This window comes from Eucyclogobius newberryi, unplaced genomic scaffold (genome assembly GCF_026437365.1).
Source record: "Eucyclogobius newberryi isolate DKJ021-1_F unplaced genomic scaffold, fEucNew1.0.hap1 SCAF_6, whole genome shotgun sequence".
In the NCBI taxonomy this organism is placed as follows: Eukaryota; Metazoa; Chordata; class Actinopteri; order Gobiiformes; family Gobiidae; genus Eucyclogobius; species Eucyclogobius newberryi.
In genome coordinates this window covers 39,853,657-39,874,664 of record NW_027316278.1, presented here as the reverse complement: position 1 = coordinate 39,874,664, position 21,008 = coordinate 39,853,657, and the positions used below count along the sequence as shown (strand labels likewise).

Genomic DNA, 21,008 nt, shown 5'->3' with positions numbered 1-21,008 from the left:
CCTGGTTTAGTCCTGGTGTAAGTGACTCTGGTTGTGTAGTGTATTTATTCTTTTTGACGGTTTGATTTCATATTGTTGCAGTTTTCATGTGTTTTAGAGTCAAAGAAACATCTACAATCAAAAGACGACGGCAATTATTTAAAATAGTCGATGAATCGTTGCATTTCTATTTAATACGACTGTGAAAAGTGACATGATGCAGCTTTAAAGCCCAAACTGCTCTGCACCAATCACAATCAGCCGTTTGAACAGATTGTGTTCATTAAAAGGACAATTACAACGTGATCAGTAAAACGACCTTCGACCCTCATCCAGGGCACACGTCCCAGGAGAAGACCCTGAGAACGTGCCCCGCCCCGTCAGGAGAAAGCGCCCCGCCCCGTCAGGAGAACGCGCCCCGCCCCGTCAGGAGAAAGCGCCCCGCCCCGTCAGGAGAAAGCGCCCCGCCCCGTCAGGAGAAAGCGCCCCGCCCTGTCAGGAGAAAGCGCCCCGCCCTGTCAGGAGAACGCGCCCGCCCCGTCCCCCGCCCCGTCAGGAGAACGCGCCCCGCCCCGTCAGTAGAACGCGCCCGCCCCGTCAGGAGAAAGCGCCCCACCCCGTCCCCCGCCCCGTCAGGAGAACGCGCCCCGCCCCGTCAGTAGAACGCGCCCCGCCCCGTCAGGAGAACATCTACACTCACAGATGCAGATCCCAGAGGAGCGCGTGACATCACAACATTCTAGACACGTGATGTTTGTGGAGCAAACACCGAACAAACAATGAAAAGGTTCAATGTTTGTGGATTTCTGTTTTGAATATTTCTTTCCAAACAGTAACTGTCCCGTCTGAGACGGTCACTGCGTGTGGCACTGGACACGTGTGTGACACAGAAGTAAATCAACTTAGAGAGAGAGAGACGGGAGGGACGGGAGGGCGTTAGAATGATCTAATATGCTCTGTTTGTGATGAAAGATGTTAAAGTTAAAGACTTATCACTTTGTCTTAAAAAACAACAGTTGCTTGGAGAATCCTGCACCGGATCAATCAATCAATCTGTATTTGTGGAGTGCAGTTTGTACAAAATGCAAATATCTGCAATCTGCAGATTTTAGAGGAAACTTTCTCCAGCACAGGTAATAGAGTCCAGAGGTCAGAGGTCAAGAGGGAAATCTGACCCTTCTGACATCATCACATTCTAGAGCAGGCCTGTCCAAACTACGGCCCGGGGGCCAGATGCGGCCCTCAGACAATTTTTTGTTGGCCCTCTGCTCCAAACTAGTACTTTTTACTTTCAAATAAAAACAATTCAAGCATTTTTATGTTACACCAACATAATATTAGTGTTCCAAGTCTTAATATTCATGTTCCAAGTGTTATTAAAGGTGTCAGCTCTTCAAAACTGTCAAATGCAACATTTCAAATGATTCACTTTGGCATTGGACACATTGGATATTGTTGGGTGGTTTGTGGCCCCCAGGAACATGTTTCCTTCATCTCCATAGCAACAGCAGCCACTCACCAGCTCGTCCAGGTTCCTCATGTCGCACAGAACTCTCTTCTGAGGCCACATCTCCTGCTCCTGCTCCTCCTCGGGACTCCTCCTCCTGCTCCTCACACTACACCTGCTCTTCGGGCTCTCCGCCTGCTCCTCCTGCTCCTCCTCCTGCTCCTCCTCCATCCTCAGACAGCCCTGGTCCCTGATCTCCTCCTCGATCTCCTCCTCCAGCTGGATGAGCATGGGGGCCAGCATCCCGAGTTTGGCCCCTCGGCGCGCCACCTCCAGCAGACACAGCACCAGGTTCTTCTCGTTGCAGCGCTCCACCAGGTCGTTGGTCTCGAACATGAGCACGTCCTTGACCCGCAGCTCCTGGCGGCACCAGCCGATGAAGTTGGACACGTTGTCGCGCGCCAGGAACGACCCGGGCGCGACGCTGCGGGACTGGAACACCACGTCTTTGCGGGGAAGCGTCATGTCGCGCGCCGCCTCCGGGTTCTCCAGCTGGAAGTCCTGCGCGGCGCGGTTGACGTTGTTGGCGTGTCTGCAGAGCGCGAAGCCCGTCTGGAGGCCCTCGAGGAACGTGTCCGCGCCCAGCTCCAGCTCGTACAGCGTGTTGAGCCACTCCGCCAGGTCCTCCTTCATGGCGTACAGGTACTCCTCACTGGACCGGAACGGCCGGATGCTCTTGGACGCGGCGGACTGGATGTTGGTGCTGCTCTGATCAGCCATGTTGGCGTCGCGCTGTCGACGACGGATCCGCGCTCTATGTTTGGACTGAAGACGACGACGAGGCGCGAGGAGGACGCGACGGCGCAGCAGAAGACGCGGCAGAAGACGCGGCCATGCCGGGGTGGTTCGCGTCCCGTCGCCGCTTGTGGTGCGAGTGCGGAGGGGCGGCCGCAGTGGCGCGTGGACGCACGGCGGTCTTTGCGGGACGGTTCCGCACACGCATCGCGGGAGACGTGGGACGAAAATCTAGTCAGACGAGCGCGTGGTGGTGGACGGGTTCCGGTCCAGAGTCCACGTGTCGCATTGTTGGACGGGTCCGCGTCTGGAAGCAGCTCGTGGGACGCGCTCAGCCCATGACGCCGCCTCCCTCCCTCTCTCTCTCCCTCTCCCTCCCCCTCCCTCCCTCTCTCTCTCGCTCTCTCCCCCTCCCTCTCTCTCTCCCTCTCTCTCCCCCTCCCTCTCTCTCTCCCTCTCTCTCCCCCTCCCTCTCTCTCTCCCTCTCCCTCTCTCGCTCTCTCCCTCCCTCCCCCTCTCTCCCCCCCTCTCTCTCCCCCTCCCTCTCTCTCTCCCTCCCTCTCCCTCTCTCCCTCCCTCTCCCTCTCCCTCCCTCTCTCTCTCTTTCCCTCCCTCTCTCTCTTTCCCTCCCTCTCTCCCTCTCTCCCTCCCTCCCCCTCCCTCTCTCCCTCTCTCTCTCTCCCTCCCCCTCGCTCTCTCCCTCCCCCTCGCTCTCTCCCTCCCCCTCGCTCTCCCCCTCTCTCCCTCCCTCCCTCTCCCTCCCCCCTCTCTCCCTCCCCCCCTCTCGCTCTCTCCCTCCCTCTCGCTCTCTCCCTCCCTCTCGCTCCCTCTCTCCCTCCCCCCTCTCTCTCTCTCCCCCTCCCTCCCTCCCCCCCGCTCTCTCCCTCCCCCCTCTCCCTCCCCCTCTCTCTCCCTCCCTCCCCCTCTCTCTCTCCCTCCCTCCCTCCCTCCCCCTCTCTCTCTCCCTCCCTCCCCCTCTCTCTCTCCCTCCCTCCCTCCCCCTCTCTCTCTCCCTCCCTCCCTCCCTCTCTATAGCTGGCATAAGACAATACTAATAATGGTAAAGTAAACTTATTTAGATCAGTTATATGCACATGAATGACATTTAATTGCGTCCCGTCCCTGGATATTCACTGGCGTGGCCTCTGTGGAAGTCCACCATCTCCTTGGTCTTCCCCACGTTGATGAGGTGGTTCCACTGACCCCAGTCCACAAAGTCCTGCTCCAGTCCTGTACTCCGCGTGGTGTGAGTGTCAGAGAACTTCTGCAGGACACAGCTGCCCGTGTCGTCTCTGAGGAAAACACTCTTTGACAGTGTTGAACTTACCATCTAATATTTCCCTTGTTTTACACTGCACTGAGGTCAGAGCTGGGCTCATCTAGAACAAATGACATTTATCATAAATATCAAAATGTGAACGTGTCAATGAAGCTAGTGTTGAAGACTTCCTAGCACAAAACACAGGCTCTGCAGACCTGGCGCCCCCTGGAGGCCAAACTTAGTGGCAAAGAAAGTCAGAACGGTTTAATTCAATTGAATAAAATTTAATTTCCCAAATCTCACTCAAGTAAGCAGTTCTTGGGAAAGGGGAGGGACTTCTATAATGAAAAATATTGCATTTGAGAACAGTATTAAAAAAAATAAAGACAACACAGAAAAACATTTGAAGCATATACATGGGCAAACTAAAAAAGTTGGTGAATGAAACCTCACAGGATACTTCTTTATCCACAGAGACATAGAATCATAAATAAAAGTGGGTCTTAAAAAATTCACGTTCCTGGAGAGGAACAAGTACTTCAGTAGGGCCGGTCCCTGCGCTCCTGGCGATGCTCCCTGACAAACAAAAGCACCTTCATTTAGCACTTGACCAGGGGAAGTCTGTTCTTTAAAGAATATAAACCGTCCTTACCGTATGTCCATCTTGCCCCCAGGAGGGCCCATCCCTCTGCCTCCACGGCCGCCCATTCGGTCCATGGGTGGCCCCCCGCGGCCCCTGAATCCTCCCCTGTCCATGCCTCCTCTCCCCCTGAAGCCCCCGCGGTCGCCTCCCCATCCTCCACGGAAGCCTAGGCCGCCTGGTCCTGCTCCGGCAGGGCCTCCACGATCCATGCCCCTGCCCCCACGCATGCCCATGCCCCCTCTGCCCCTGTCACCACCAGGAGGGAACGGAGGGCCTCCACCAATACCGTCAGGTTTAGGGGCCTTGCACTGGTTACACTCCATGCGCCAGGCAAAGTTCTGGTTTCCACATCCTCTGCAAGAAACAGCACAAAGTCAGTTCTCCATTTGAACAAGACAAACTGCCACCAGAGTGAAACGGTCTTTTATAAAAAGCATGTTTAGTATTTGTGACTTCAGCAATGAGCCCCGCACATGGGGGTCCCACTGCAGACTAGTTAATGTAGAAAAAGGCAGACGTACGGGTTTGGACACTCCCAGTCTCCAGCTCGCTGCTGCATGTTGCCTCCAGTGGGTCCGCCCCGGCCCATTCCACGAGGTGCTCCTCGTGGCCCAAACCCACCTCTGTCACCTCGACCCATCATACCTGCAGAATACAAGTGCACTTTAGGACGCAGTAGTCCACCTCCAGAATGCAGACGGTCACATGCAGGTACAGACCTCCTCGGCCCATCATGCCGTCCCTCATGGGCATTCCTCTCATCCCGCCCATCATAGGCTTACGACGGGCCATGGAAACGTTCAGCCTCCTGCTCTGGAACTCTTTCCCTAGAATTACAGAATTCTGTATTAGCCCACATCATTCATGCTTTAAAAAGAAAATCTGCATCTGAACACACCATCAAAATGCTCCACTGCGGCCTTGGCGAAGGCGGGCTCCTCGTAGGACAGCGTGGCGTCTCCTTTGGGCTTGCCAGTGTCTTTGTCTTCATACAGATTAATAGCAGGTTTTCCAAGTCGCCGGTTCATCTGAACAAACAGTTCAACATGAAAAACCCCAAACATGTCACAGAATCCATCATCTCTGATCATTTACCCTGATGGGACCAACGTGCTTGAAGAACTCTGCCATCTCCTCCACAGTGGCATTCTCAGTGAGTCCTTTGATATAGATGGTGCTGTTCTCAGAGTCATCCTGCTCCTCAGGACGTCCTGAAATGTGACAGCACAGCTCAGGCCCCATGTTCCAGCCTCTCCACAGTCAGTGCAGTTTACGTACCCATTTCACGCTCTCCGTCACCACCCATGGGTCCTTCGGTTTCGGAGGAGAGAAATTCAACAATCAGTGCTTGGACAAACACCCGAGAAACACTAAACTTTTTAGGCACTTATAGTTATTTTCAGCCATATTGAAATGGGATGTTTTGGTACACTGTCATTACCATCATTGCATTAATTAAAATACCTCAAACCCTTTTGAAAGTGTTTGAATCTAAAATGTGTAAACTCAAAAACCCAGGTAAAAGCTGATGGGGTTTGCATAAAAATACACTGTAACCAGGACAAAACGGTCCAAACCCTTCAAAGATTCTTGACCATAATACAAGGCTGAAGTACCAGATGCCCAAAGTGAATCAGGGTTGGAACATGAACTCCCATTATTTAGTAAAACCAGTGGATACTCAAGATACTTGTCACAAAAGTTTAAAGCTTTGAATGGACTAACCAGTGTAACTCGTCAACTTACCACCAGGCTTACTGAAGCCACCTCTGTCTCCAGCGCTGTTAGGGGAATAAATGCAGATATGAAGGCGATTTCTCTTTTACAGCCACTCCCCATGGCTCGAGCAAGTGGCTTGATTGAGGGGTTAATGCAAACATGTGGAATATTTTAACAGAACAACTCCCCAAAGCAAACTGGGGATCCATCTACTCATCTGTAGTCATTGGTTTGTTAACAGAACAAGTTATAAAACAGCTTATAGTAACAAGGAGAAACAATGAACGTCCTTAGGGAATGCAAGCACAAGGGTTTCAGAAGCAGTTCTACCCAAAGTCATTTACATTTAAGAAAAGAGAAAAAAAAATATTAACAATTGAAGAAAATGTACATAACGTGTCAACATATTTGAAATAAATATAAAAGCCACCTTTACATTTGTTTAAAACACCAAAAACAGAATGACAGTTTACCAGGTTGTGCACAGATTGAACCATTGAGGATCAAATACCCATCATGCATCATGTTTAAGAAGAAAAGAAAATCCAGAGTTCTTGAAAAAGGCAGCCCCGAATCTTTGCTCTACTCGCTCCTGCTGCTTAAGCTGCTCCTCTGCACTGAGTACAGAGTGTTTAGAGAATAGATGCTTTTTACTGGCTCACTGTTACCTGTACGGTATAAATGTGACAAAGCATGTTAAATTGTATTTCAAAACACCAACAAAATGAACACACACATTGTGGACCCCGCCCCACATGCCCAGAACACACAGCCCTGTGCCAAGGCTGGTTAAACTAAGCTTCTGGAACTAAGACGACACCTGAACAGCAGGAGCTCATGTGAATAAGGACTTAACACAGCAGTAGATAAATAAATGTATACATTATCAGTATATTTGCATACATAATTAGGCCTGCTCAGTACAGCTTTGTTCACATGAGCCACAGTTGTGCAGTGCAAAGTACATCAGACTTGATCTGCCTCGAGGGCAATTAACAGCTCGACTTTGTTAAGCATTTAACCTAGAACTACTCACTGTCCTGCCTTAGACGTCCCGTTCCTCTTAAGTGTACATGTGTATCATGCATTTGAGTCCATCGCTCTTCTATTTGCACTGGGATCTGATATTGTGACGTGAATGCATTCTATGGCTGTAAAACACTGAGCAGCTTCTAGAATAAGTGGGTAGTGTTGGTGATGCTTGTTGGTGCAGTCTGTGGGTAAGAGTCCTGCCACTATGAGGGCTGGAAACGGCGTCATCCAAATAAAACTCTTCCAATTCTGCCCCGTCAGACATTTTGTAGGTAAAACATTCAAAAATGACCCGATCCATAAATTATAGTAAAGCTGCATTAAAACATTCCATTCAAAGCGGATGTGAACGCTCTGGGCACATGTTCCGCCCGACTCCTTTAAACTACAGCGGCTCAAAAGCAGCGCCACAGAATGAAGCAGTCCGTCCCTCGGGGGCCCGCTGGACACTTTGACCCACTATGAACCGTATAGTGATTATTACCACCCAATAGAGTGGCCCTTTTTTACACTACTGTTGACTTAACTTTGTTTCTTGCACATTAAGAGTCTCCAAAAGACATTTTATAAGTTTGATTTAACATAATTATTGAATGATAAGAGTAAGAGCAAACACACCCATCTGGTACCAGCTCAGTGTAATATTAATGACCCACAGAGACCAGAGTTTTTTGAAACCCTATTCAATGTTATATTGTGACCAACACCAAAATACTCCAGTTACGCCGTGATTCAAAATTAGACTCATCTTTACCCAATAGTGCAACTTTTAAAAACTCTTCAAGAGCAGCTTCAAAATGAAAGGACTGATTGAAAGTAACTCTCATTCTTGTTATGTCGTGTGTTTCAGATAAATGTATGAACAGCAGATTAATGTATCAAATGATTGGACCCCCACTAATGAAACTGTGTGAACAACAAGTCTTTAACCTATAGACACCTAACTGCAGATTGTACAAGCCCTAACAATGAACCTTGTAACCTACTCATAATGCACAGGTTTCTTACCTTTGGCCAATTAAAGGCAGGACTGACCAAAACAAAAATAGTTTGGATGATTATTGACTGACCAATCGTCAGGCTGTGTTGCTTGTTTTGTCCCAGTCCTGCCCCTTTGGCCACAGCACCTGAAAGAAAAGACTGGGTTAACACTCCAGAGCAACACTTACCCCATGCCACGGCCTCCGCGCCCTCTGTGCATCATGCCTCCACGGTCAAACCCATCCCTGCCTGGGCCCCTGCCATCACCTCCTGGGTACCTGGAACCATCGGGCCCTGCATAACCAGAGCCCGCACCCTGGCCATCCTGACGGTAACTGTCTGGAGAGAACGCACATTTGCAGAGTCAGTTTCAACATATCCATGTCATGTCCAATAGAGTGGGGAAGCTTACTGTAATGGTTGCCCTGATTGTAGCCGGCCGGCCCTCCTGGTTGGCCGTACTGGCTGGCTGGGGGCTGCCCATAGGAGCCTGCGCTTGGCTGGGCGTAGGCAGGAGGGGCCGTCTGCTGCTGGGCTTGCTGCTGGTAGCCTCCTTGCTGCTGCCCATAGCCCGACGCCTGGGCCTGATAGCCAGGCTGTTGGCTGTACGCTGCCGTTTGAGAGTAGCTGCTCTGGTTGTAGCTGGCAGGCTGGCCATTAGAGCTGTAACTACACAGTGAGCATTCAATTGCCAGAAAAAAAGAGTAAACGGCACTTAAATTGAGGCAAGAGAAATACCTCTGCTGCGCAGTGGTGGCGGCCTGCTGACCATAGCCCTGGTATGCGGACTGGGCAGAATAACCAGACTGAGAACCATACGACTGAGCGGTGGCCGGAGTGGCAGAAGCGCTGTCATATCCACTGGCTCCATAACCCTGGGCAGACTGGGCATAACCGTGGGCTGTAGTGGACTGAGCTGCCGGGTACGCCGCTGTAAACACGCGGACAATACAAACGGTCAGTAACTTTGACATCGTTGAGCATGTTTAGCCTTTATCCCAAGTCCATTTAACAATAACCCAAATAATGACGAGCTGTTGATGTAAATATTGAAATAAGTGCAACTCCGCACTGCTTCAACAGCAACACGAGTGTTAGTGGGGTGGGACGGCTTATATTGGGCTCAATGTGGGGGTTACATGGTCATGCAGAACTCACTTGAAGCGGCCTGTCCATATGAAGAACTGTACTGTTGTGGTGGCTGTTGCTGAGCAGTGTAGCTTCCTGCTGCAGGAGTGGCCTGGCTGTAGCTGCTGTCCGCTGCAGCGGGCTGACCATAGGAGCTGTAGCCCTGCTGCTGCCCATAGCCCTGCTGGACACAACACATGAGCTGCACATGCCGGGAGTCACATCAAGGAGAGAAGTGTCAAAACAGTACAAACCTGGGCTGACTGTCCATAACCCTGTGCAGGCTGTGCACTGTAGGAGGCATACCTAAAAACACACTTTACAGTAAGCATCTCACACTGAATAAAAACATATTTTAAATTGCTTCAGTGAGTATTCTTACCCCTGCTGAGCACCAGCCTGGCTGTAGGAGCTGTAATCTGTGAGGAAACACCAGAGTTTAAATATGAATAATGATAATCTTATAAAAGATGAACCGGAGGTTTGCGCGCGAGCGCGGCTAACGCTAGCTCCGGCGAAGCTAGTTGCACGTTTGTGGGCCGGCGACATTACACCGGCATTAACGGAAGAATAACCTCAATTTCAACAGAAATAAGCCCTCAAAACAAAAACACCGCCGCAGCAAAAAAAAGAACAGCCAACAACACATATCTGAGTAAAGAAAGCCTCCGATAGACGCGCCCGGTGCGGGCGGCTCCGGGAGGCTTTGGGCCTGCGCAGAGGCGCTACTGCCGGAGAACAGAAGCTTTAACTAACCAAACATTCATCCCGTTAAAACTATTGCGGACATAATCATCAGAACACATTTCACTGAATATAAGAGCACAAATATACTTCAAAATTCAAAGTAAGACTTGCCTGGAGCAGACGCCATTTCACTGAGGTCGTGCGCAGGAGGAGAATGAACAAAGCGGCGGCGCGCGGCGAAGATACGAGTGTTGGAGGGAGATATCGCGAGAGCAGAGACTAACGCAGCCACAGTGAGCACGGCGATATCGCGAGAGCAGAGACTAACGCAGCCACAGTGAGCACGGCGATATCGCGAGAGCAGAGACTAACGCAGCCACAGTGAGCACGGCGATATCGCGAGAGCAGAGACTAACGCAGCCACAGTGAGCACGGCGATATCGCGAGAGCAGAGACTAACGCAGCCACAGTGAGCAGGAAACAACGCGAGACTGAACACTCACATTCTTATACAAAATTCAAACGTAGACGACTTAAGACGTGACGATTTAACAAATTTAACGATGATTTAAGATCCATGCACTCAGCACCAAGTCTAAAGAATGAAAAGAATAAAGTCTAAAGGACCACCATAAAACACCAAAGAAGAAGAAGCCTAAAGAATGAAGCTTAGAGAATAAAGCTGTGGCGGAAGCACCGAACATCAAAGAAGGCGAGGAAGATGAAGAAGAGTCAGCCCTGGAATAAAGCCGGTGGAAACACCAAAGTAATGGAAGAAGAACGTCTAAAGAATACGACAAAGTCTGAGGAATAAAGTTTGGCGGTAATGCAACACTTGGATGCCAACCGCCTTAAAACAACAACAACAACAGGAATTTGTGTAAAACGCTTTTTTTTATTGAACATCACCATGGGATCGATTATATCATCACACAAAACCGTGCAATTACAAAATAACAAACATGCTGCATGTCAATAATACAACTGTTGTATTCACTGGGTGAGGAAAACACAATTCATGTAAATGAATACATTATATTCATTACAAAAGTGCATAGAGAGCAGGGGCTTTATATTCAGCTCGAGTCCAGAGTCCAGGGGATTCGACACATGGAATACATGTTTTGGACTTAAGGCCCATTACACACTTTTGGATTTTGGATTTGTGGATAAAGAATTTTGCAAGACAGAAAATTAAGTTTATACAGAGTTCCTCTTTTTCATATTTGATTAATATATCAAAGATTATGTCATCCTATTTAATGAGATTGGAAATATGGAATCCATCCAATTTTGTATTTCCAGCCAGAAACAATGGACCAAGATGATCATCTTTCAACGTCCTCAGAGAGGACAGAAGTCATTCTGTGGAAGGCTCGATATTGTTCATTATTTTGTGTTGCGTTTGTTTGACTTTAGGAGCGTCAGGAAACGCCATGTACATAGTTCTACTTTTCGTTTATTGAATTTATTAAGAATATAATCATTTATTTTGCAAACCGGGGAACTTCTGTTCACATAAACACTTTCAAATAAAAAAAGTACATTTTTTGTCTATAATCAATATTCCTTGTATTGGAAAAATAGGTAAATAGATCAAATATTTCTTTCAAACCAGTCTTTTTAAAATAATAATTTGATACAATGTAGAATATATGTTATTCCAAATCATTTTGGAATGTGGAGAGAAGTTCTGAACATATTCATTTTCACAACATTTTTTTGTTATGAAATTTGCTTATGGAACTCTGATAAGGACACGGGAAGTTTACTGATCTCAAAATCACAAACTAGCAGAAGTTTTAGTCCATTTTTTAGTTCATTGAAAATAAAGTTAGGGAAACGGCACCATAAAGAGTTGTCGTGTTGCATTAAAGCCTAAATCTATTACTTTTAGACCATCTTTGCTCATTTGTTTTACCATATGATTTTTCATCATATTTGATTTATAGATGAAGTTATCAGCGATGGCATTTGATTAAAGTGGGTAAATACACCTTGATAAACTTTCCATTTTGGTCGGATAAATACGTAGAATTGACAAGTCTCTCTGAAGCCAAATATTCAATTTTGTTTTACTTTCTTTAAGCTACTTTCTATATTCATAGAGTGACTAACTTAATGTTCTTTACAGAGCTGGATTCCCAAATGTTTTATTTCACTTTTGATGGGGATGTGGCAGATTTCATGTAATGTCACAGAAAGAGAAAAGCTCACAATGTTAAAGATTCAATAAAAGGCCTAAGCTCAAGAGAGGTTTTACATTTTTTCAATATATAATATATTCTGTCTTTATATAAACCCATCATCTTATTTTTATGAAGTCTCTGTATTTGATTAAATCCATAACTTGTCTTACATTGTTATAAATTGACCTTTTAAAAACCCAGAATATCTGAGTGTGATAGGTCTTCTGTTTTCAATGATTCTAGGATCTTTGTTAACCTCATGTTCATTGTCGTTGGAAGTGAGCAGTTTCAAAAATCTCAACCAAAAAAACAATTAAAAACAACAATAAAGTAATCGTCTTATGTCTTCCCAGAACAAATGGTAAAAGATTCCGGTGAGTCCATCTGAACCGGGTTTATGAGGAGATGATCTCACACGCCTCCTTATAATATTCATCTGTTTTCCGGATGTGTTGAGCATCTCATTTAGAAAAGCTTCAGTCTTTTACAAAAAAACTTAAACATTTCCAAATAATATATTTCATCTGAAATTTCTATTTGATCAATTAACAAAGATTCAATGTTTTAGTTTTTTTTTACGTCTTTTTCAAGGCCACAAAAATAAGCAGAGTTTTTCTCTCCATTTGGCCCTGGATCCATGGGCTTTATGAATATAGATTTGATCTAGAGTAGATTGAACATTTAGAATTATTTCTTTATCTTCTTCACTTTGAACAGGTTTGTTGCAGTAAAAGTTTAATTGGTTAATAATGTCATGTTCTTTTTGGTCAAGTTCTTTTTTACATTTTCTAATAAAATAAATAAAATATTCTCGGACTTTGAATTTTGGGAATTCCCATTTAAACAGGATTTTTTAAGTTTCTCATTGCAATTAATATTGTTAATAATTAATTTCATGTATTTGCAATAGTCTTAATTTTTTTGCAGACTTGAGTTAAATTTCCAGTATTTGTCATGATCTATTCTTAGATTTAATATGTAAATAAATGACACAGTCAGTAGCAAATAATAGATTGTTTGAGATTAACCAGTGGTCAATTCTAGACTTTTGAGTTTTGTTCGGGCTAAACCATGAAAATTGAGCAATTTCGGGATTAAGGCGTCTCCAAGTATCGGTTGAATTCAAATCATTGCAAAAAATATGAAATGTCATATTGGGTTGAGTTGCGGTGTATTTTGAGGGAAACTTATACATATATTCTCAGTTGAGCCACTTTAAGATGCTCCAGATGTAAAGTTGATTCATCCAGTATTTTTATATTGTCACTAATATTATTATACACCAGGATTAATTTGACATTGTCAATACATTCCAATAACATTAAACCAATGAACATGAATATCTGCCATATTATAAATAATCAGGCTTCCAAAGGTTTTTTTAATAGAATAACGCCCCCTGCTGATCTAGATGTGCCATGACTGAAGTATGCTTTGTCTCCATTGAGTCCAAAAATAAATGTCTTCCTTTGTCCCAAGTGCACTTTTTTTTACTGTACAAAATAAAATAAAAATGTTTTTGTTTTGTCAAGACTCTAAGAGCCCTTGCATTCACAGATAAAAAATAAACTGAACTCTTAAATTCAAAACATAAATACTTGAAGATTTTACCAACAAGAAATAGTGGCAGCAAAACCCTGAATATTTGAACTGGGCAAACCTACAGGACAAGTCAATGAAGGCATAACCCTCTGACCGTTGATGTATGCATAAGCTATAAGCGTACAGCTCCGCTGAAGCTCGGGGTCCGCTCTGGTAGAAACTCTGCAGAAATCCTCTTTACCAAGTTCCGAGTGGTCTGGAGACGCATCCAGAGTACCGCTCAGATGTGAGGCTTCTGGTCTGAGTTCAGGAGTAGGAAAAGGACAGACTCCATCTGTCGGGCCTTTTCAGCTCCAGAAGTGCTCCGGGTTATGTCATCAGCAGGGTTCTGAGCCGAGTCAACACGTCCCCAGGTGTGACGGTGGAACAGCTCCTGGATCTCGGCTATGCGGGTGCTAGCGAAGACTTTGAAGCTCATGACTCGGACGTTAGCCAGGTGAGTACATGGAGTGGAGTCAGACCACATCATCGTTCTCCTGGGGTCCAGGGTGAGCTCAGTTTCAAGGAGGCTGGAGAGACGAGCTCCAGAGAGGGATGCCCCAAGGTTGGTCCTGGCCGGAGGTGTTCGTTTAGGGTTTGACCCTGAACCTTTAAGGAAGAGTTAAACACTTCACCACAGAACCAACCTGGATTAAATTATGAATCTCAGTAGATTTTATCTTGCTCTGGATCTTTCTGGAGCCTTCTTCCTATACCTCTTAAACCGGGCAAAACAGCATCAGGGGTATGTCGTTGCGACGGAGGAGAGGGGTGACATAGCGTCCTCGCGGACTGTCTTTAACCCAAGCAGGTCGATAGATAACTATGCTATCTTCTGATTTCTGATTCTGATTCTAATTCTTGAGCGTGTGACTACCTTGCCTTCTTCCACTGGAATGACGTCTGCCTGCCACAGCTTTACGTGCTATAGTAGTTCACTCACCTGAGGGGCCAGGGTAGTGGTGAAGAGACACTGTTGTGGCATGGGAGATGGGCATGTGAGGCTGGATGGGCCCTGTAATATCCACCCTAACCTGGTGTGCATTGCAGTGGGGCCCCCTGAGGTACCAAGACGTACAGCTCCTGTGTAAAGAGTTGTGGATGGTCACTGCCAATGAGAAGTGGGGGTTTTGCCTTCTTGAGGGACTGGAGTGGCAGGTCTCTGAGGTTTTTATACATCCGCTTGAGAGACTCTACTGCAGTGCTCCCCAAACTACGGCCCGCGGGCCACATCCGGCCCGTTGGGCCTTTGAATCGGGCCCGCCAAGCTTGTCCAAGTTATATTAACAATTAAAAAAAAATATTTTTTGTTTAATGTTGTTTTTTTTTTGCCGTAGGCTTTATTAGACAGTCGAAGGAATGAGAAAGAAAGGAAGGGGAATGATGAGAGAGAAAGGAGGACATGCAGCAAATGTCGGGATTCAAACTCACGATACTGTGGCCGTTCATTTTACCTTTCACCTGTAATGCCCACATTTCCCCACGTGATGGCATTGTTCCCTCTAAGCTGCGCGCTGCTCGCACATAGCGCGCGCTGCGCTGCTCGCACATAGCGCGCTGCTCGCTGCTCGCACATGGCGCGCTGCTCGCACGCGGCGCGCTGCTCGCACGCGGCGCGCTGCTCGCTCGCACGCGGCGCGCTGCTCGCACATGCACGCACATGCTCGCACATGCACGCACTTAGCGAGTAGTGCGCACAAGAAAATCTGGCGCGCAGAAAATAAAATTCACCACAAACGGCCACCGGGGCCAATCAAGCAGGAAGTGCAAGTGTTTGACACTGAAGAAGACTCTTGTGGACAGCAGAAGACTCTTGTGGACAGTAGAAGACTCTTGTGGACAGTAGAAGACTCTTGTGGACAGCAGAAGACTCTTGTGGACAGCAGAAGACTCTTGTGGACAGCAGAAGACTCTTGTGGACTGTAGAAGACTCTTGTGGACAGTAGAAGACTCTTGTGGACAGTAGAAGACTCTTGTGGACTGTAGAAGACTCTTGTGGACAGTAGAAGACTCTTGTGGACAGTAGAAGACTCTTGTGGACAGTAGAAGACAGTAGATAATTAATCATTATTTAATGCATTCAAGGTCAAATCTTGCGTGTCATTTATAGTAATTCATTAGTTCACACAAACACACCATATTTTCCTGGCGGCCAAATTTTAGAACCCAATGTGGCCCTCGAGTCAAAAAGTTTGGGGATCACTGCTCTACTGGGTAGCTATGCTTTGCTAGGTTGATACGGGTGGCAGTGAAGGCGTTGTTTACCTACTTCAGCTTAGGTTTACCAGCATGGGAGATGTCGAATGAAACACAAGAGCCGTGTAAGGGTCTGCGCATCTTGTCGTATTGGTGCTCAAGGGAAGTGTCTCTGGGATGCCTTTGAGGTTGAGCTTTCTGGCAGCATTGGGCAGAAGCATGGTCCTTTCTGACCCATCATCCATTACTGCATGAGTTCTCAAGGTCTTACCATCATAGTGGAGAATGACTGGAACAACCTTCAACAGGATGCGGCCGCTCTCTGTCGCAGGGTCGAGTTACAGGACTTCGGTAGGTCACTCCCCTTCACGTGCAGGGACAGTAGCTGGGGCAGTTGCTGTCGATGACGGACCTGCAGGTTGCGACCCTGATGCAGGTTGCGACCCTGACACAGTTTGCAAAGTTTCCTTAGGGTGCACAGTGCGCGGGCACAGCACCAGCACCTCTTGTTGGTCTTTATCCAGTCAGTCAGCTGTTTTTTACTAAGCTGGGTGATGTCTGGACACCGACTCAGGTGGTGGTTACCTTTGTCACAATAGGGCTGCCAGAGAGACAGAGAGAGAGACAGAGAGAGACAGAGAGAGACAGAGAGACAGACAGAGAGAGACAGAGAGACAGACAGAGAGAGACAGAGAGACAGACAGAGAGACAGACAGAGAGACAGACAGAGACAGACAGAGACAGACAGAGACAGACAGACAGACAGTCCAAAATTCCAAAAAGTCAAAACTGAAAAGCACAAACTTAGCTCAGGTAGACAGGCAGGGAAACAAGGCAGGAGCGGGGCAGAGACTGGAACTTCATCTTGGCGGAGGAGCGGAGAAGAGCTGAGCGTGTACACCTCCATGTCCGGCGGCAGAGACGGATGAATGCCTCAGCAGAGGGAACCCCCACATCACTCTCCTGATCCAGAAAAAGAGGCAGCTGATAGCCCAGGGAACATTCAAAGGGTGAGTGACCAGTGGCAGAAGATATGTGAGAGTTTATGGCATACTCAGCCCACGGCAACTGCTGGCTCCACGAAGAAGGGTTCTGGGAGGCCACGCAACGCAGCACCGTCTACAGTTATTGGTTGGCCCTCTCAGTCTGACCATTGGACTGTGAATGGAATCCAGAAGTTAGGCAAACAGAAGCACCAATCAATTTATAAAATGCACTCCAAAAACTGGAGGTAAATCGTGGCCCCCTGTCTGAAACCACCTCAGTAGGTAGCCCATGGAGCTTAGACCATTAACATTGCCGTCTCCTGGCCCCACTGCAAAACCTGTGGGCGAACAGTACTGGGAACATAAAGCCGATTACTAGGACATTTAGTGGGCCCTGCTTCATTAGACTGGGCTGCAAGAACAATGGACTCAATGTTGAACTGTGCTGCCCAGCAGTGGCTGGTCCATTAAGGGTGCTGGGGCGCCCCCCCCCGTCAATCTGCCAACTACGTCAATTTTTTTTTGTGTCTAAAAACAATAATTTATTCAGAAATATCTTGTGTGTGTGTGTATGACTTTTCTACGTACCCGTGGGGCTGTTTGAAAAGCGCCCCAGAGCCCCATAGAAAAGCAATGGGGATTTTTAGCCAATCAAATCACAATCAAATCACAATCAAAAGTGACTACGTCACTATGGTTTTCTCCATAGGAAAATAGCAACTGATAGGTGCAATCTCGAGCGCCCTTTTGAACGTAGAAGTTACGCCATGAAGCTACGCTTATTACGTTAGAGACACTGACATGTGCGCGCGCCTACGCGGAAGTGCCACACACGCCGTGTTTCCATCTTAAAACTGCATCTACAGAGTCTGTGACAAAAGGTACGTCCAAAACGACGAAAATGAGCTGCTCAACTGTTTGTTGGCTTTATTTGTATTGAAATGAAAGCGGCTGATTTTGTATCAATCTGAGACATGTGATGTGTCAAACTCCGTGCTCCATTACCATGACAACAAAAAACACGCAGTTATTTTTAGTTTATTACTTGCAAAAGACTAACGCTAAGCATTAAAGGTGGAATGGACGATTTTTTCATTATTTTTATCATATTTCCTCGTGGCGTGGATAAATCATTTGTTCTGCCACGTATCAATCATAAAACGCACCTATCGCTCACCTGCAGCCGAGTGCGGTTCGTCCCCACGTTTCCGCATGCCTAAGCACATGGATCTATCATAATATAGTTCCCTCAGTGTACGGGGCAAAAAGACGGAGAGAGACAGTTCGAGCTGACGCAGAAGTGGACAGAAATCTACGGGAGACGAGAGATGCGATGTGATCCGTTGCGCTAATAAACAAACGCACGTGTGTGTTGCATCAGTCTGCACTGGGGAGTGGCATGTGCACGGGGGAGTGGCATGAGCACTTCCGCCTGCGTTCTCAAATCGCCGAAAAATCGTCCATTGCGCCTTTAAGTATCGCTTAACTTCTATTGATAAAAATATGCTTTTCTTATTAGAAAACCCATGAAAGAAAGCCATAATGACAACTTTTCATTCAGCAATAATGGGATTAAATATAAAAATGTAAATGTTACACATGTAGTTCAGAGTCACTAATGCCCCTGAAACACCAACAATCGTTTGTGTTTTTATTTCCTTTTAATGTAGTAATGTCTATTATGCATTATAAGTGACAGTATCACTGAGATTTTTGATTTGCTCTTTTCAATCTGATATTTTATAAAGTGTCAAATGTAATTTTATGTCAAATGTATTTTCTCAAATGGAATCTGCCTCTAAGTCATTGTATTATCACTAACAAAAGTGGAAATAAAGTGCGTTTACTTAATTAAATTCAGTTGTAAATGTGTATTTAAAAATATGAATCCATACAGTTAAGGTTAAAGATTCAATTTTTGACATTTAAAAAAAAAAAAAAAAAGTTATGTCCAATAGCCCCCCCTATAATTTGTACCACCAGCCGCCACTGGTGCTGCCCCTACAACACAACTTGGGGGAAGGATGGTGCCAGACTCTTGGGTTCTTCCATGAGGCCTAAACATTCGGGACAGTGCATCAGGCTTCAAGTTGTTGTGGCCAGGGCGGAAAGATAAGGCGAAATTGAATCTAGAGAAGAATAGAGCCCAGCAGGCTTGACGGGGGTTGAGTCTTTTGGCGGTGCAAATGTATTCCAAACAGAAGAGCCCTCCAGCCAGTGTCTCCACTCTTCCAAGGCCATCTTGACCCCTAACAGTTCCCTATTGCCAACATCATAGTTATGTTCAGTGGGGGTGAGGCGGTGAGAAAAAAAAAAAAGCACAGGGATGGATCTTGTTATCCTTGGCGGAGCGCTGGGAGAGTTCTGCTCCAATTCCAATGTCAGAGGCATCAACCTCCACAATGAACTGCCGATCGGGATCAGGTTGGATTAGAATGAGAGCTGAGGTGAACCGTTGCTTAAGGGAGCAGAACGCCTCTTCGGCGGAGGAGGACCAGTTGAACTTGACAGCCGGTGAGGTCAGAGCTGTGAGGGGGGCTGCCAAAGTGCCGTAATTGCGAATAAAACGGCGATAAAAATTTGCAAAGCCAAGGAAGCCACATGGGGACACAGCAGAGCGGATACTAACAGTTTTATTATACCTGAACATCTCACAGATATTCAGTATTACACGTGGTGTGTGGCGAGGGTGTCCCATAAGTGCATTTTTTATTTTTCACTGTTGCTCAACCAATAATCCTGATGTCAAAGGTTTAACATAGAGAGACCAGTGAGCGGCCGTTACAGTCTAATCTACTGGTGACAAACACATGGATAAGTCTCTCCAAATCTGGTTTAGACACTATATTTTGATTTTGGCCATGTTTTTTGGATGGTAAAGGCTGCTGATGTTATTGATTTGACGTGGCTGTTAAAGGTCAAGTCTGAGTCCATTATTACCTCCAGATTTCTAACTTGGTTTGTAGGTTTTAGAGCGAGACTCTGGAGGTGACCGCTAACACTTTCTCTTTATTTCTGTGGAACAAAGACGATGATTTCAGTCTTGTCTGAGTTCAGCTGGAGAAAGTTGTTTTGCATCCACAAACTGATCTGTTGGATGCAGTGACAGAGTGAATCCGCTGGTCCATATTCACCTGCGACAGTGAAACATAGATCTGACTCGTCTGCATCATTGTGATAGGACACATTTTCACTGCGTATCAGCTGACCAAACAGCAGCATTTAGAGATTGAACAGAAGGGGTCCCAGGACTGATCCTTGGGGAACTCCACAGGTCAGGGTCATGTGGTCTGAGACACAGCTACCAATTTCAACAAAGTACTTCCTGTCTTCCAGATAGGACCTTAACCAGTTTAAGGCGGGGCCAGTGATGCCCACCCAGTCCTCTAGTCTCTGTAAGAGGATCCCATGATGAACAGTGTCAAAAGCAGCATCAGATCCAACAGAATTAAGACTGAGGCTTTGCCCGTGTCAGTGTTCAGGAGGATGTCATTTGTCACCTTGACAACAGCAGTCTCAGTGCTGTGATGAGGTCTAAAACCTGACTGAAAAACATCAAATGAGTTGTTTATTAAGAGGAAATCTGTGACTGTTGTAAACAATCTTTTCACGGACTTTGCCCCAAAATGTCAGATTAGAGATGGGCCGGTCATGATTCAGGACTGCAGCATCAAGACTGCTCTTCTTTAGGAGAGACTTTATGACCACTCCCCCTGACCCCTGCTCTTCTTTAGGAGAGGCTTTATGACCGCAGTTTTCAAAGACATTGGGAATGTTCCAGATTGAAGCGACATGTTAACTATGTGAGTGAATGGTGCTAACAAACTGTTCAGCACAGACTTTAGAAATCTGGAGGCTCACACATGGAGGCAGCTGTAGATGAACTCAGACTGATGATGATCTCATGGACAGTTTTGTCAGTTACTCAATTAGCTAACGACACTGTTGTGTTTCTTAAAGATAAGTCACAATTTTGTGAGTGTGTTACAACCATGACAGACCGACTGTTGCAATGTCCCCATTAAAAATACTGTAATTAAATATCCGAGTATTTACCTTAAAAAGAGCACTGGTGTAATCATGGTATTGTATTTGTTTCTGATATTCATTAATAAGGTGAATTGTTTAGTTATGATAGATATTTAAATGAATAGTTTCCAGTAAAATATAAATAATAAAAAAATATAACTAAAGCAATCCCTTACGGATTTCACATTTCAATAAAGCTCATCCAAAATATAAAAAAATAAAAATATAATTCCTAGCATCTGTGAATTTAACCGACAGAAAATGCACCAATAAACGAATAAGAAAATCTATAACATGCTGTTGTATAATCCTACGAAGAGAAAAGTCATTCTGGAATTCTCAAATTGAATTAGAA

The 21,008-nt window shown here is 46.1% G+C and overlaps 2 protein-coding genes across 4 annotated transcripts in view; both read right to left on the bottom strand.

Annotated features, from left to right (window-relative positions):
* gas2l1 (growth arrest-specific 2 like 1) overlaps positions 1–2,323 on the bottom strand; it is a 54,257-nt gene extending 51,934 nt beyond the window's left edge. Inside the window, exon 1 of the mRNA XM_072432713.1 lies at positions 1,499–2,323. Within this exon, the coding sequence (XP_072288814.1) occupies positions 1,499–2,206 (708 nt within the window). The 5' untranslated portion in view covers positions 2,207–2,323. The remainder of the gene's footprint in view (positions 1–1,498) is intronic.
* A 1,500-nt stretch (positions 2,324–3,823) lies between these two features.
* On the bottom strand, positions 3,824–9,923 carry ewsr1b (EWS RNA-binding protein 1b). Of its 3 annotated transcripts, none has more exons than XM_072432721.1 (15): positions 9,844–9,923; positions 9,368–9,404; positions 9,240–9,291; positions 9,016–9,169; positions 8,596–8,788; positions 8,270–8,526; positions 8,046–8,196; positions 5,872–5,906; positions 5,404–5,436; positions 5,221–5,336; positions 5,024–5,153; positions 4,845–4,952; positions 4,647–4,770; positions 4,135–4,479; positions 3,824–4,058 (listed from the first exon to the last, which is right to left on the bottom strand). In XM_072432721.1, the coding sequence occupies exons 1-15, from the start codon at positions 9,857–9,859 to the stop codon at positions 4,022–4,024; spliced, it is 1,788 nt and encodes a 595-aa protein (XP_072288822.1). In that variant the 5' UTR covers positions 9,860–9,923; the 3' UTR covers positions 3,824–4,021. The 3 variants fall into 3 exon arrangements, with proteins under 3 accessions (XP_072288822.1, XP_072288824.1, XP_072288823.1); XM_072432723.1 differs by having other exon boundaries at positions 8,270–8,520; XM_072432722.1 differs by having other exon boundaries at positions 9,016–9,166.
* Between the last annotated feature and the right edge of the window lie 11,085 nt (positions 9,924–21,008).